The sequence below is a fragment of the Epinephelus lanceolatus genome, chromosome 2 (genome assembly GCF_041903045.1).
Source record: "Epinephelus lanceolatus isolate andai-2023 chromosome 2, ASM4190304v1, whole genome shotgun sequence".
In the NCBI taxonomy this organism is placed as follows: Eukaryota; Metazoa; Chordata; class Actinopteri; order Perciformes; family Serranidae; genus Epinephelus; species Epinephelus lanceolatus.
The window spans coordinates 13,073,119-13,090,495 of record NC_135735.1 but is presented as its reverse complement, the minus strand read 5'-3'; the positions used below and the strand labels follow the sequence as shown (position 1 = coordinate 13,090,495).

Here is a 17,377-nt window from a genome sequence, read left to right as displayed (position 1 = left end):
ATTTCCTGAAGCTTCTTTCACTTAATGTAACTCAGACTTGAGTTTAAATACCAGATAATGGGCCTCTCATGATGTACAAAGTACTTTTTACCACCCATCCACCCCTTACACACAATCACACACACCTGCACATACAGAGTATAAGACCCATCTGTCTCTGTGCTTTACTGCTTTGTCCCCAGGCCCACAAACAGGAAGCACATCCTATGTCCTGATTGTACAGACTACACACACACACACGCAGATTTCATGGAATGTGCACCTAATCTCAGCTGGAGGGGAAAGGGGATGCTGGTAATGGTCACTCTCTCCTGGATCTTTATTTCCACTGGAGGACATTCACAAATAATTTCCCATGATTCCGTCCTCCTTTATTTCAGTGACCTCCCAAAGGGCAATCCAAAAATGAACACTGTTATCCAACAAAAGCCACAACAAAGCTTCCCCCTGTGCACTCTCAGCAATGAATTCAAGTCATACTTTGGTGAGAAAGTCACCTACTATGTGAGAGTCTGGACTGTGTGAATGCATCTGCAGCGAGGGAATGATTTATGCAGTGACACGCGGAAAGAAGAGTTTCCCAACTCCTTTGGAAATACACTACGGGCTTTTCACAAAAGATTTGAGAAGTACAGTTTTTACAGACAGTCGCACACACACACACACACACACACACACACACACACACACACACATTGAGCCGGGTAAGGAAGCTTTCTGACAGGCAATGAGCTCATGAGATCTGAATGTCTTCCTGCGGTGAATGCTTTTCTGTGGCTTTCTCACAACTATTTCCCCTTTTTCCTCCTTTTTCTCACACTTTTCTTCTGCACTCCCCCTCTTCACACACACACACACACACACACACAACTGGCTCTCCCCTGCGTTAATTCTCTTATTCTCTCCATTTAGAGTGAATATAAAAAACAAAAAAGCCTAATTCTGGATTTAGGATTCTTAATCTGCTAAACTGCTGCATATTTTTTTCCTCCTCCAAGAACAGCAGGTTTGGGTTGCTAGGTTGGCGATTTAGCTCTTGGTTCAGTGTGTCTGTCTGTTTGTCGGTGTGTGTGTGTGCAAGCGTGCGGGTAAACATTAAGCTTGACAAATGGCCAGTGGTCTAAATCAGACTCAATTGAGATTTATGGTGGGCGAGGTGCCCCGAGTAAAGAACTGAAGACAGTTTGCGTGTGGATGTGCTTGGATCTGTGTGTGTAAATGTGCACAGCTCTTCTACAGCAAATGTTTATTTTCTGTGTTGATTGGACAAATCACTATGAAGGCATATAATCACTGATATTTGTCTGAGCTTTCATATCTCCGAACATATCTTGAATCGTTTTATGCTATAAGAGTCTTAACAGCCCTGCAGTTAACAGCAGAAGCTGTACCATAAACACTCTGAAAATGGCTTTCAGACGTCTTTCCAACCACATGTGTGCGCCTGACATCAGAGCAGAGTGGGCCTCCTTCATAATTGGGGTGTTTGCAGATATGTAATTGCAAACACACTTAACACAGCTGGAATGCTACTTTGAATTATATAGAATTCACGTCAGCATGGTTAAATATAAAGCTTCTGCTGGAGAGGAACACGCGTGTACATATGTGTTTGTGTGCACTTTTATCTTTGTGAGGGCTGAGAGTTGAACCAACAGAATCAAGACATTCTGACAAAGTGAGTACATAGTGCTCATAAAATCCTCAAAATGTTTAAATGTGCAAAGGAGCAAACTTCAGGCACTAATATTCCTGCAGAGCAGCAGAAATGTGTGAACACTAAACAAAAAAACGATGGCTGTTGACCTAAGCAGCTCTTCATCAGGGTTCAAATTAAAGGCTGGGTACATCTGCCTTCTTTCACATTTTTTCCAAACAGAATCTTCCACCCAGCTGTTATCAAAAAGCAATGACGTAGGTTACATCGCTGATCCCACCACCACCCACACATGATAATCACCTGCAGTGTAAGCATGGAGGAAAGTGTGAGTTTGAAGATATGAGGTTGGAAATGGAACATATTAAACCTATATTTAACCAGGTAAACACACGTTGAGATTCAGTATAATACTGTATATTATTATATTTGTATAAACACATTTATAGATCCATAGTCGGTGTATTACCTATAGTAGATGGCGGTCGGCGTGCTTTCAGTGAGGAGAAGCAGAGGGGTGTACCAGGGCACAGAAGCTAATCAATGTATGCTACTGCTGTGAAAGCCACGCAACACAAACTAACCAACCGATCAGCAGCAGTGGTAACTAAAAACTCCTTGCTCTCTGTGAAGTGAAATGACCATTTCTGTCAAAGGAGTCTGGTGGCTGTAGACACACACAGCAGCAAAACATATTTTAGAACTCGTAAGTGCTATATCATAGGCAATTAGATGTGCCTGACTTTCTTGAAGAAGAACAAGAATAATCTCAAGCAAGTCCAGTTGCTTGTGGTGTAGCACTTAAGATTACCATGATCTGGACGACTGAGAATCTTCACCAACATATTTTAACCTTCTAAAATAAAGCTTACACAATATTAAGATTGTTTTAATGCTTCACCTCACCATCAGACAGCCATTCCCAACAGGAAACTGAAGCTGTTATCCATGCCCATTGACAGAAATGATCATTTTACCTCACAGCATGCTGGAGTTGTTGGTTTACTGCAAACATGAACGTTTCAGATCTGTATGAGCAAAGTCAGAGCTAGTTAAAGTCTAAAGTGAACAGATACATTTTTAGCTTTCTTTAAAAAATATTTAGCAAGCCAGCTTCCCTGATAACTATAGGTAGTGTGTCCCTTAGCTTTGGGGTGTAACTGACAAAGGCTGCAACCATGATTTTCTTCCGGCTGTTGCTGGGAACCTCAAATAAACCAGCAGCAGTTGATCGCAGTGTTCTTGGAGGCAAATAGTTAACAAGGGATTTAGCCATGTAGCTTGGTCCCAACCCATCTAGGGCTTGGACTACAAGGAGGAGGAAGAGTGCAAGAGTGCAGAGCAGCTAAGACTGGCTCGATGTGTTCTCACCTAAGGAAGGAGGAAATAAGCTTTTTGAGGCTAAAACACTTCAACCAAAATTGGACTTTTAAGATTTGGCTACATCAGGAACAAAACTGGAAAGATACAGAATGATATAAAAAGCTAAACAAAAAATAAATAAGTAAATACTGGGGCAGATCTTTGACAATACCTGAGTGTGACCTTTTGAATCATTCATTCAGGGGTGTGTCCTTTATGGGTAGAGCATTTGCAAAATCATAATTGAAGGCTCGGCTTTTAGTTTGAGGGTTAAAGCTAAAATAGAATTAGGGTGAGGTTAGGGGTGCAGTGCAGATGGTTAATGTTTGAGTTATGAGCCAGAAAATAAATAAAGTCATAAAGGGTCCTCTCTAGTATAGTAATACACACATGAGTATGTGTTTGGGGGGGGTCTGTCCTCTGGGAACAGACAATCATTTATCACCACACGATCTCCCTTTAGTGTTGGCTGGGGAGCATTTTTGCTGGTGTCTGGAGGAACAAAAACGGGGACTCTAAAGGCCAGTCCTCCCCCTCCTCATCCCAGTCGCTCCTCTCCTCCTTCAGCGTCCCTCTGTCCTCCTCCCCACCCCCCTCCCCAACCCTGGCACACTGCTCTTTCTGTGGTATCCAACCAAAAACAACTGGACCATTTTAGGGGTTGCCGTGCAAATCACAGCTTTCTAATCAAAGGGGTATTCAAAAGATCAGACCCAATGCTCTGAGCAACTTCTTCTAAGCTGGCAGCTTGCTGTTATGCTTTATGGCACAGTTTGATGGTTTGCTGGATGCTCAGAAATCGGTTTGAATATGAAGCAGAGTTCGGTCCTTCCGTGCTTTTATTTCTAAACGCCTCTGACTGGAGGTCATTTGGCAGACGGAGGGTTGAGTGACCTCAGCCTTCTGGAGAGGTCAGTTTCTTGCACAGGGAAATCCCGCTGCGGCCATTATGCTTCTCCCTTGAGCCCTGTGGACTGAGACCAAACTAAAACTGACAGGAAGGTAACTCGGGGCAACGATCAATGCTAGAGCTAGCCTCTGTTGCCCCCGTGTTGTTGGAGGACACAAGTGGTCTTTTACTGAACAAACTGAAGGCTGACTAGTTTCACTGTATGAGTTTGCTCTTCCCATTTCTATCTTATATAAGGGAGCAGCTGTGAACTGCAGGGCTTCATTGAGCTACTTTGAGATGAAGCCGAAACAGCCTTGAGGATGGAGACACACATATTCACACAGTTTCAGGTCAAAAGACAGCAGATGAACAGGTTCATCCTTTTGCTGATACCACAAGATCTCTAATACTGTGTACAGATTTAGTAGTAGTAATGGAAGTTATCCACCCACCTACACTTTATGTGTCTGCCAACTCACACTTGTGCCCTCCCACCCACGTCCACACACTCATGCACACACAGACATGCATGCAATCACAAAGCAAATGAGAACAGAGTGTCCAGATATAGTAATAATAACCCCATGCTGTGCCCTGATGTGCTCGCTGTGTTGGCAGTTTTCTGCAACACCACTGAGAGCAGCATGCTGTGTGCAGCACCAAGCGTCTCACTTAAAAACACATAAATCACAAGTCACATTAAGAAAGTAGCATGAACATAATCATGAACATTCTCTGTTAACCGTGCACTCTTGAACTATACAAAATACTTGTAAGGAACCACACTATATCATCCATACTAATAACCTGTTGTTGTATATTGTATATATTGGATCCTACCTTCAAGTTTGTAATAAACACTTTATTTTGAAGTACAGCAAATTTCCCAATCATTGCTAACCTTATTGTTAGCTAGTTTTATATTAAGCACTTCACTGTTCACTAGTTTAATATTTGCAATATTTTTTATTTTATATTTTATATACATTGTCTATTTTACTATGTTATTTTAGTCCTTGTGTATTTGCACTCCTGCAACTTTGTATTGCAACTGCTGTATGACAATTTCCATCAGGACAAATGAAGTTCTGTCCTTTCTTATCTTATATGTTCGTTTCAATATTCAACTTATTTTCATATCACAGTCACAGGAACAGTCAAAGTATGACTATTTTGCAAATAAGCAAGCTTTAAGTACTGTATCTGCAAGAAGATAGATGTAAAAAGCTTACACAAAACTGAAAAAGCAGTGTGTAAACACAATGCAATTTTTAGGGCTTAACACGGATAAATAACCAGTTTGACCTTTTGAGAAAGACAGGTCAAAGGGTTTTCTGTTGACTGTGGCTAAATTTTTCAATACAGGCTTCAGAATACAAATACTGAGTTAAAATAATCATTTGTGGGCTGCAAGTTGTAACTTCAGAGGCTGAAAAATGAAGGCAACATGGAAGTGCAAAAAACCGCAGTTCCTCGAATGGCCACTTGAGGCTGGCTCCGGAAGCGAGTCAGTCCCCATAGACTCCCATGTTAACACGCCCGACTTTACAACAGAAATAAACATGTTTAAAGCCTGGTACAAGAACTGTTTTGGTCTCCATATGTCAACATTTATGACAACTGTACAGGGTGAATTTCTATATAACTTTTATATAACAGGGCTACTTTGACTGACAGGCTGTCTGCGAGGCATTGCCACAGTCTATGATTCAGACCCACCCTTCACTCCTCCACAGCTCCACCCACTTCTGGCTCCCAAAAAGCAAAATAATGACTGAAATACCAAACTCGAGGCTTTAAAACAGGAGTCCACAAACAATGGGTGATGTCATGGTAGCTACATCCATCTTTACAGTCTATGTTGGGGTGTCATGGAGGGCCAGTGGACAAACATGCAAGTAATGGTAATATCACTGAGATAAAGGCCTGTGTTGCACATCATGTCCATTTTCTCTTACTGTTTCCTTGGAGGTAGAGAGGGTCGTCCACTAATTGGAAAATCAGTTGTCCGATCCCCAGCTCCTTCAGTCCACAAGTTAAAGTATCCTTGGGCAAATACTGACCCACAAATTACTCCCAATGGCATGGTGTGAGTGCATGCGAATGTTTAACTGTGTAGCATGTAACATCTTGTATGCTAGCCTTGGTCACCAGTGTATGAATGTGCGTGTGAATGTGACATGTAGTGTGAGAGCAGTCTGAGTGGTTGAAAGACTAGGACAGGGGTTCTTAACCTTTTTGACCTTGGGGCCCAACTTTTCTAGTACAATGTGGCCCGGGGCCCATTCAGATATTAACATGTTTAATTGATCTTAATCTTGGTTTGATTTGTATTCAATAACTAGATCAAATCCACTTCCAATTAATAAGCTAAAAACGTATGAAATAAATTACATGACACAATGTGATCATCACAGAAACATTTATTTATCATGTGGATATAAATCTACACCAAGTGTGGGCCGCGGCCCCATGGTTAAGAATCCCTGGACTAGGAGGACGCAGTGCAACTCCACTTTCCATTTCTGCCTCTCTGTGATGTACTTTCAAACAAACAAAGGCAAAAAAAAAAGACCAGATATTTCTAAAAAATGTATTTATACTTGCAGGAATTTGTATTTGATTCGTGGAAACTCAATTAAGATGTGCATCTTGCATCTCCTTAGCAACTCTTCAGCACTGTTAAAGTCTTTGTCCAAGCACTGTGGCAGTATCTGACATACTTGCACACAGAGGGTTGGTTATGCTGATAAACCCACAGAATAATAACATCGTTTAGGGAAAGCATTACCCTCAGGTATTTTACAGATCATATTAGGATGTTCAATTTGCTGCATTATGATATTTGGAAGCAATATATGGGATCAGCCTTCAGGCCCAAAGAAATGATTGCCAGTAGACTGAAGTGTCCGTGTTAAAAAGCTAAAGAGCTTATGGTCCGTCTCACAGAGGACTCAGAGCAGTAAGGCCACATTTGAAAGCAAAGGCCATGGATTTAAACATCCAATGACCTATTTTCACTGTCAGCATTTTGTAAGAGGAGTGAATGGTAGTTTGTCTCTCTGTTGTTGATCTGTCCATCACAGTGAGGTCAGCTGGACTCCTTTATGTTAAATAGTACACACACACACAGACAGAATACAGCCACATCTCAATGACATTTCAAGACTGATAATATCTCAAGCTTTTTAGACCATTGCATCCCTCCGAAGAAAATGTTTGATATGGCACCAGAGAGACCCTCCATGCTTATCAGTTTTAACAATTTTAGATATAACGCTCTACCAAAAGCTCAGTCATAAAGATTATACTTTTCATGCTTAGGCTGCAATTTTTCACTTTCTCCCCCTGCCATTCACTCCTTGCACACATGCTCACCCTCTATCTCTAGCTGTCAGTGTCCATGGCTGACAATTGAGTCATCAGCTGTTCTACAGTTGATTCACAATCAACCAATACCACAGCGACGCACCTTCTTCGGTAGCTTATCGTCTTCCTGCTTCTCGTTTAAAAAATGGTTCTTTTTCTGCCTGTGGTTCTTTCATGCTGCATCCATGCTCACCTTCCAGCTCTCTATCACTGCCTAGTCTTCTTGGATCCATCAGCCTCATCAGCCATCAGCCTCAGAGTCATCAGTCACCACCACCTCCACCAGTGTCTGGGTTCCATGGGGCGATTTATCTTGCTGCTGCTCAGATGTCCCTCAATCATCATCCTTATCTGCCTCATCAGCCATCATCCTCTGAGTCATCAGCCACCACCACCTCCACCAGTGTCTGGGCTCCATGGGGCGATTTATCTTGCTGCTGCTCAGATGTCCCTCTAGTGTCTAAGCGCCAAATACTTAAGCACTCAGCCTGCGACCTCTTGCCAATGACCGAATCACTGCCATGCTGATATTCAGTACGGCAGCACTCATTATTGTGTGATATTGCTTAAATTTATCATGGAGAAAGTTAGAGAAAGAATACCTCTTCCCCAGAAGGTCTTGTTTTTGTTTTTTGTTTTTTTTAACAAGAAGAATATAAGTCGAGAACACAACAGACTAGGATCACCACCAAGTCTTCTTGATCATTAAGATTTACTATTTGCTAATGAACACTGTTTTTCACTAAATGTCCTGATATGATTATATGAGATTATTTTGGTAAAAAATTTTTATACAGACTACCAGAGCTATACATCTGAAGACGCTAAAGTTTCAATCTGGGAGCATCCAAACAGCCCAAATTGTGTTTTTTATATTCTTTTTTGTAGTTATTTGGTTGAATACTGGCATCGATTGGGAGTCTGACATTTGCTATTTTGCCTTAAAACCCTTTGGTTACATTTTTGACTTGTCCCAGCTATTTGGGATCAGTAGGACCCAATGAGTATAAAAAAACAAAACATTGTCAACAATAATAAAGTCCCAGTGTCCTCAAACAAGTATCTCCTGATAAACAGCATCTTAGCTTGTTACTGTTGCTAAAATTGGTCAAATTTGTTGCCATATCAAACTATAAACTCTATTAATCAAAAATAAACAAGTTTCCATAAAATGTGATCAGGTTTTGGACCTTGTCCAATTTTGTGTCGGGATTGGCTGCAGGCTGACTTGGCAAAGATGGCTGCCATCTTGTTTTTAGATTAGTGTATTGCGCTCTTACTACCACTGGATGACAAAAAAAGTGTCCACAAACGAGGACAACAGGTCTGAGTTAAGTAGAATGAAGTAAAATGTCAAGTAAACCCAACATGTAATGTCCCCATATGACTACATTACTGCGTAAATGTTTTTGACCCCATTGCAAATCACTGTAAATCTACACTGTAATGCTGAGAGGCCATGACAGACTAGGGCTGGGCAATATATTATATCAATATCATGATATATTTAATATCTTCTTAGATTTTGAATATTGTAATATCATAAATGTTGTGTTTTCCTGGTTTTAAAGGCTGCATTATAGTAAAGTGTAATTTTCTGAACTAACCAGACTGTTCTAGCTGATCTATTATTTGTCTTTACCCACATTACTGATGATTATTTATCAAGAATCAGTGTGTTAATATTCTGTGAAAGCATCAACAGTCAAAGTCACAATATCGTTGGAATACTGATATCGAGGTATTTGGTCAAAAATATTGTGATGTTTGATTTTCTCCATATCGCCCAGCCCCATGCCAGACCACACAAATGCTGATCTGATACTAAGCAGGCTTTGCAGGGACCGTCTCTCCAGAATATTGTCAGTCTGCATCTGTGTGCTGTGGGGTAGAGGGCTGTTTAGCTCCGTCAGCATAGAAGCTCTTGTCCTGTATCCCTCCCAAGGTGACTTCTTTGCTGTTGGCAGGCACTGCCATAAAAACAGCTCCCTAGACTCTCCCCCTCTCTTTCTTTCTCTCTGCTTCTCCCACACACCCACCATCTTTTAGATACCACTGGGTAATGTGCTTTCATACCTTTTTTTCATTATACAGAAATGTCAAAGCGCGTTTTTGTCTTTCCTTATTTTTTTCTTCACTCTTTCCTCCTCCTCACCTCATTTCCATAATTGCAGGTAGGAAATCAAAATGCAAGCAAAGACAAAAGAAAAAATCACAACTGTATTCATTAAAATTCTCTGCCCTGTCTACAGTCAGATTTAGGCTTTGGCTAAGCGCCAACACACGAGCATCTGACCTTTTCCTCTTCCAGTTCTCGTAGTGGAGAGCGTCCACCTACGCAGCAGCACATACACCTCCCACACAATCTCACTCACACACAGGCAGGGAAACTGTACTTTGAGAGCGATCGTCTGTGAATCTGTGCGGTTTTGTGTCCGAGATTGCAGGAAATGCAGCATTATGCCTTTTTAACTCGTGTGTGGAACTCGCAGGTGTGTGAGTAAATAGGCCATTGTCCTGTGTCTACAGTAGGTCATCTATTTTGGGCCAGGTTAATTCTCTACATGGGAGTAGGTGTGCTAATTTCCTCTCTCTGTGTCTCTTCCTGTTTCTCTGTCTGTCCCTCTCTCCTGCTCTCCCTCTGTTAATTGATTAAGAGGATTTAACCGGCTGCTGCAGCGTTAAGCACAGACTCCGTCCACCAATACACACTTGGGTGAATGTAAACAGTCACCCAAGCGGGCTTCAACTTAAAGATCAGCTTGAGACTGTGCACATACACACATATTGGTCGCTGTTACTTGAGGACACAGTACTGACTTTTATCTATTCTCAGATGACCATAATAACCATAATCTTAACCATATTGCTGCATGCTTAACTCCGCACTTACCCTAACATTAACCAAGTCTTAACCCTAAAATTGAGTGGTTTTCCTTGTGGGAACCCGCTTTTCATCCATTTATGGGGACTGAGACCCCAAAATGTGACTGTTTGAACATTATTTTTACGTTAATTCATTTATCCGAAGCTTTCTTTCAAAGCGATGTACAAATTAAGAACAATCCAAGCCACAGTGGATCAAGAAGACGCCACAATAGGACTGAAGCACACTGACAATGAAGTTATGATTCAATGTGAAGTGCTTAGAAATCCACTGTGAGCCTGAATTTGCATATCATAATGGCGATCTTTCTGTTAATTACTGTCATGAATCACTATTTGTCAAAGCCAGTGGGGCTTTAGGAGATACTCCCTGCAGCTGCTAGCAAACAAAACACCATATCAGTATGGACCTGCTTACCAGCTCTTGTTATCTTATTCATAGACATGAACACACTGAACAACCAAACCTGCCAAAAATGATCACTAACTCTACATCTCTCAACAATCTTGCACATGCAGTGTGATAACTGAGTTTACACAAAATCACAGCACCTATAAGAAACAGTTTAGCCTTTAAACGCCAGGCCTCATACTGAATTTCTTCTTTGAGCACCAAGTCTCATCTGAATAAAGTTTATATAGCTCCAGCACAGATAAAAACACAGACAGATAACTTCCTCATATGCAGGATAACTTGTTACCGGCCTGTAATACGCTGCAGATGAGAGAATGTGATCACAGAATTGGATTTGCTCTCATCATAACCGGACTGCATCTCTAATGGGAGCACACATTAACACACATCCTCAGGCAGCAGCATCCTGATAACCTTGCACAACCCGGCAACTCCAGCACTACTCAAAAACTCATCTCCTCCACAGACAACGACACACACACACACACACACATGAGAATAACACCTTAAATAACCTTCACAGTCCAATCTAACGCCAGCCCGAATCACTGGTGACATCCTGAAAGTTGCTCCCCATCCAGAGCGTCCTTACCTTTGTGACAGTCATGCAGAATCAGTGGGTGAGGAGCAGGCCAGTGTCCCCTTCAAGCAGAGAGCAACGCCGCAGGAGTGGCAGAGTGATGAGGAGGAGAGGAGGGCAGCTCTGCTGAATATGCAGAGAGAGGGAGAGAGAAAAGAGGAGGGGACAGACAGGTTAGTGTGTCTGGCTCACTAAGTACGAAAGGGCTGATTGCTGCTGCAGTGAAGTAATGGCTGGCAGCCGGCGTGCGGTTGGTTACTACAACAGGGAAAAGCTCCCCGCTAGGATACACCCCTCCCTCCTCCCTCCAACTGCACACACGCAAACACACACACAGATGATGCACTGATGATGCACACAAAGTCTGGCTGCCCGACTCTCTCACTCTCTGTCTCTTGCAATATGATTAGTGATGGACTAATACAGCTTATTGATGAGCAGTCAGGCAGGGCTGTGGGAGGAGGCGGGAGCAGTGCTGCCTGGGACAGGAGAGGAGACGACTGCAGAAACAGAGACAGGGAGGGAGGGAGGGAGTTGGACGCTGTGTCGCAGTCTGCTCCTCAGGCATGGAGCTGGCTGCACGTCATCCGGTGTGCATAAATGTGTGTGTGTCTCTGTGTGTGTGTGATTGACACGGGCAACTGATGAGAGGAGACAAGAACAGTTTAGACTTTTGCAGCAAGCTAAGTCAAAATCACACTTAGTTATTTCTATATGTGAAAACATTATGAAGACCTGAACATACACATACAAGAATGCACATACTGTAAAAGTTGTAAGGCTGTATTTATGAGGACAGGCTTTGACTATGTTTGTCTCCTTACTGTTCACCCAGTCCCTATATGTGTCCTGTAACCCAGTGGGTCTCAAACTTTTCAAATACTTTCAAATATTTCATTCAGCCAAGTATATCATGACCAGTGCAAAACATTTTTAGAGGAAACACACAGTTAACAAAGTAAACCTAAGAGTGATAAGGTTTGTTGCAGCAGTTGCATTGAAAATAGGAATACTGAATGTAAAAGGTGGTTTATCAAACTAACATTTACATTTTTATTGAACTTATTAAAGTGTTAAAGTAAAGGTCAACCCCAGATTCACTCTCATTTGGCGTTTGCCTCGCCCTCACCTGAGAGCTGTGTGGGTACATGCCTATAAACATCCCAAGCAAGAAAATAGGAAGAGTCTTTGGAGAGAAACACACCGCCACACACTTCAAGTGGGTCGTAAGTGATAACTCAGAGAGATTACTTCTATATGAGTCTATACATTGTTTTTTATAAAATTCTGCATAGTGTATCTTTGAAATATCAGTTTTTGTAAATCTCCCATAACCCCTGCAGTACTCCAAGTACCCGTACCTCCATTTCAAAAACACTGCTGTAACCCAATGGTTCCCAACTGGTCCAGTCATGAGGTCCAGAGTTCTCCTTAGTCATTATTTTAAAGTCCACAAAGTTTCATATATTCAGCGTCTTACTTGCGTTTGGTGATGTCAGTAAGCTAGTTTGCCGTCTCTGTGAAATAGCTGCCCGTTAGTCACTCACTCTACAACAGGAAATGACACTTCAAAACAAAAGTCTGTGCTGGCAATTGACTGAACTTCAAAAATAAAGTGTGCTTATTAGAAACCTGACATGTTTTGAGAGTCACATGCAGTCCGTTTAGAGTTGATTCACAACCAACTCTTGGACCACGACCCACCAGCTGGGAACCACTGCTTTAACCTGACACTAAACTTGGGCAAACATTTAATATTATTGTTAATCGACTTTCAGTGGAATCAAATTATGATGATATGATCATATTGTAATATCATTAAGCCACATTCTGCTATCAAAGTGACAGTGAAACCAGCTTTTAAAGCTTTTCATTTTATCCATGTGAGTTTTGTTTGAGTGGAACACAGAACATCAGTTCAATTTGATTTTGCATACATTTACCTTTTTGCAATATAATGTCATTATCACAAAATATTCTTATTAATGTCACGATACTGATTTCAGCCACAGATACACCCTAAACTTGATGCAAATACGTTGCAACTTTACCTTTAAATCTCAAGTATAAATGTTGCTCTAAGTCTTAAGTCTTTTCTCAGAGAATCAAAGTCAGTATGATATCTTAATTTTAGTACTTTTGTTATGTTTTCTTGTCTCTGTAAGGAAGGAGGGTGTGCTTTATTAATTCAGCAGTGGGAAAGAACATGAGTATAGAAGCACAAAGGCGCACCCACCCACACTCACAGAGTAACACATCTTTGTCATACTAATTGTGTAAATAGAGGGATGCTAGAGACAAGCCAAGATTCCGGCTCAGTTACCATGGCTTAACTTCCCATCGCTGTGAGAGACTCTTCTCTAGTGGCTGCAAACCACAATACTGACTTTGTTGAATGCATCTAAATGTACGTACTTGTGTGTGTCAGTGTGTGTGTGTGTGTACTGCAAGTGTCGGCACATGCTGAAGTAAAGGTCACTCAGACAGACAAAGACAGAAGGGATCCACTCTGAATGACAAGATAAAAATGATCCATTGCAGGCGAGTCATTATGGTTTTATCACACTCGCCCATGTTGTCACTCAGTGGTCGCTTTGCTTCTCAATCTCAGTCTTTAGGAGAATCATCTGAGGCCCCGCTCTCAGCATTTCCTGTCTAGTACAATAGTATTTCCTGTGTCTGTGTGCATGTTGTGGGGTGGGGGTAGAGTGCCTTCAGATCTCTGTGAGAAAACATCTGGACAATACTGTCACAAATGTTGGGCTATGATAGGACTTAGTTGTGCACATTTGGCATGTATTATTACTTGCCAAGGCTTAAGGAGTAATATGGCAGATTGTACTTCATTATAAGAAGCACATACTCTGGAGGATTAATGTGTTTGTGTTATAATAAGTGCATCAACAATCCCAGACCCACTCATTTCTTAAAAGCAATTCCATCACAGCCTCAAGTAGTTTGCAATTTAAATGAAGAGAACATGAGGAAGTGAGTCACTTCTATAACCTGCATAATCTACTGTGAACATGGCATGCACTCACCCATTGAAGTTTGATTCCTCAGGGTGTTGGAGGAGCGTAATCTTTCCAGTTTACATCATAAAAAGGTGATGGAAGAACAGACATCATGCACTGGGTGGAGGCGGCATATACAGGAACCTGCAGACCAGGAAGAGCCATCATGTCTCACATGTTCCACCAGACGCCTGCATGAAGAAAATGGAGGCGGAAGGAGAGAACTTATATTCATAAAGAAAGTCAATGTGCATGGATGTCAACATTCATTTTGATAGACTGAACAGTAAATAACAGTGGTCACTCTCTGGTCTAGCTGTGTGCTTTAAATTCACGATCCATTTCTGCCCTAGTAAATTATGGCAAGTCTGTTTTGTGTTAGGAATTTTATTTCCTTCTTGTTTACTATTCTGACTCCATCAGCTTTGTAACCTGAGGGAGTCCACCATATTTAACAGTTTGCTGCCATCTTGTGGTGAAGTCATATTATTACCTTCCTGTAGTTTGGCTCAGGTATTGCCAGTGCATTTTAAATATCCCAATTTTTTCAAGACTTTTGGCAGACTTATTTTTAACAAGATTTATAAATTGAAGGGCTTAAATGTTCCCTAGTTATGAATTTTCAAACAAATTCGTTCCTAATGTGCTGTGGGTTTCTATTCTACATGATAAAGAGATAAAAAAAAACATCACCCCTCTATGGAAATTTCTTGTAGTGTAAATGCAATAATGCATATTGTACAAACTTAACCCAGTCTAGTTAACCCAGTCGGGCCCAGAGTCAGAATCAAGAGAATATTCCCAACAAGCACAGAAAGCCCCCACTGAGGTGAGCCCCTGTTAGGCACAGGCAGCTGCTATATACCCCTACAACACATAGCACTGCAAGTCAGTTTGGATAAATTTTGGACACACACCCTGGGAGAAATACTGCACACAGTGCCAAACACACAGCAGTAAGTACACTGCACACTATTAGTAGTATAAAAAAAATCAGTTATGTGTCAGTTGCAAACGAGTCTGCTCTATGAGCTGGCTCTTTCTTTTTTAATTGTTTTGGTAAATGAATACAAGACAGAATAATGGGATGATCCTGTCACATATTTGTTAGATACAATCCAGGAACATCATATTTTGATAACATTAAGAGACAAGCCTAGCATGGACATTTAAATCACGAAAGAAAACCAAAAAAAAAAAGCATGGCAACAAATAAAGAACGTTCTCAACAGAGCACAAATACGTTTTTGTCTTACGTTATGTCATTGAAATTAAATGGAAATATGTGCCAGTATGGAGTTGTGTAATCATTTATTAACCATACTATTTCACTAGTATTGTGTCATTTTGTTATAGTACTACTAGGATGGTTATTCTTGACAAAAAAAATTCAAGGTGTTGCAGATGAGGAATCTTGCATATTTATTTCCTTCAACAGCTAAAAGAACAGTGTGTAAGATTTAGGGAGATTTAGTGACATCTAGTGGTGGGGACTACACATTGCAACCAGCTAAACCTCTCCCCTAAGAAATCCCTCAGAGTTCTTTGTTCAGGAGGTTTTTACCAGGAGACAGTGTGTCCACTGGTCTCCTCCTCCCCAAAACAAACTGACCAGGTGATTAATACAAGTAAAAACATCAAATAAATTAGTTTTGAGTTCCAAATCAGGGGCTGAAACCAAATGCCTGGACTTTACTGTACTTGCAGACTTTGCGGGCACCTTCCTGGGAATTCTAGGGATGCTGAGGGCTGTCCAAAATCACAATTCAACCAGTCCACAAGGGGCCTCAAGAGGACTTTATGCAGACTTCCAGAGTCCACTCAGGGTGCAGACCTCACCAGACTTCACTGATTTAATAACCCACAATTCATTGCAGTACGGACGTGAGGTGTTTAAAAAAAATAAATAAATAATTGAAATGTGTAAAATAGTTATTGATAGTAAGGCCTATTAAAATGCTACTTGAATTACATAGGCCAGAAATAATAGGCTATTCAACCTCATCATAAGTACAGACTGTAGAGGTAATGAAATTGCATTTAATTATTGCGGCCACAGTTACAGTTTTCCCTCTGTTCATCTAACACTGAAAAATCAATTGATTATATTATTCTAGTAGGCTACATTTGATAAGTTTAAGTAGGCTAAGTTTAATTTGTATTTATTGATAATTTATATAATGACTGTGCACTGTGTGACGATACTACATTGCCAGACAAAAATATTGTGATATTATGCTGTATCTATTTTTACCCCCACTCCTATTTAATAGGCTAAAAATATCCGAAAAAAACAAAACACAAAAGACAGTCCTCTAAGTAATACCCAATTTTACTGAGTTTTAATCTTGTCCTTATTTAAAATATTTCTGTTTTTTAACACATGTACACTGTTATAGAGATTAGAGATGTACCGATACCACTTTTTCCTACCCGATACCAATTCCGATCCCTGAACCTTAGGCATCTACCGATACTGAGTACCGATCCGATACCAGCGCGTAAAATAAAAATGGATGGGATATGAATTGTTGTATGTCTCAACTCCTAAAACTCTATGTAAAATATTAAGAAATAAATACATAATAGTAGAATGAATGCCATAAAACTTTTTTATTATTATTATTATCCAGTGTTGACACAGATCAAGACACAGGTTAAAGTGCAGCCACACTTTTGGTGTTTGGTAAAAAAGTAATTTTAAAGGCTACAGTAGAATGCTTTTTAAACTCCACTCCATTTCCGTTTCGTTTGCCTGTAGCGTGAGTATGCGTAATGACGTAAGGCATTACGTGGTATCAGATTGATTGTACTCCCTGATACCCGATACCGTAATTTACAGTGTGTTCACACTGGGCACGAGGTCAATTGCGAATTGCGCGAAGAGGCGAATGGAGCGAACATGCGAAATTCGCGTCATTCGCCTCTCCGCGCAAGTTCAAAAATATTGAACTGAGCGAAATATTTGCTTGATGCTGTGTCGGGGCAGCCTATCAGCGTTGAGATTTTCCTGTCGTCACCGACGTGCTGCTGTCCTGCCTGTCCCTGTCCCGCGTTGTTCCGAAAATGGAGGACAAGCTATTAATAGCTGTTTGTGGCCACCCTGAGCTTTATGACGTCACGTCCCCAAATTATAAACTTCAGACCAAGAAAGACCTGGCGTGGAGGAAAGTGAGTGAGGAGGTCGGTCTGCCTGGTAAGT

At 41.1% G+C, this 17,377-nt stretch overlaps 1 protein-coding gene across 1 annotated transcript in view; it reads right to left on the bottom strand.

Moving 5' to 3' along the window:
• coro2ba (coronin, actin binding protein, 2Ba) overlaps positions 1-11,318 on the bottom strand; it is a 70,863-nt gene extending 59,545 nt beyond the window's left edge. Inside the window, exon 1 of the mRNA XM_078174110.1 lies at positions 11,174-11,318. Within this exon, the coding sequence (XP_078030236.1) occupies positions 11,174-11,188 (15 nt within the window). The 5' untranslated portion in view covers positions 11,189-11,318. The remainder of the gene's footprint in view (positions 1-11,173) is intronic.
• Positions 11,319-17,377: the final 6,059 nt, after the last annotated feature.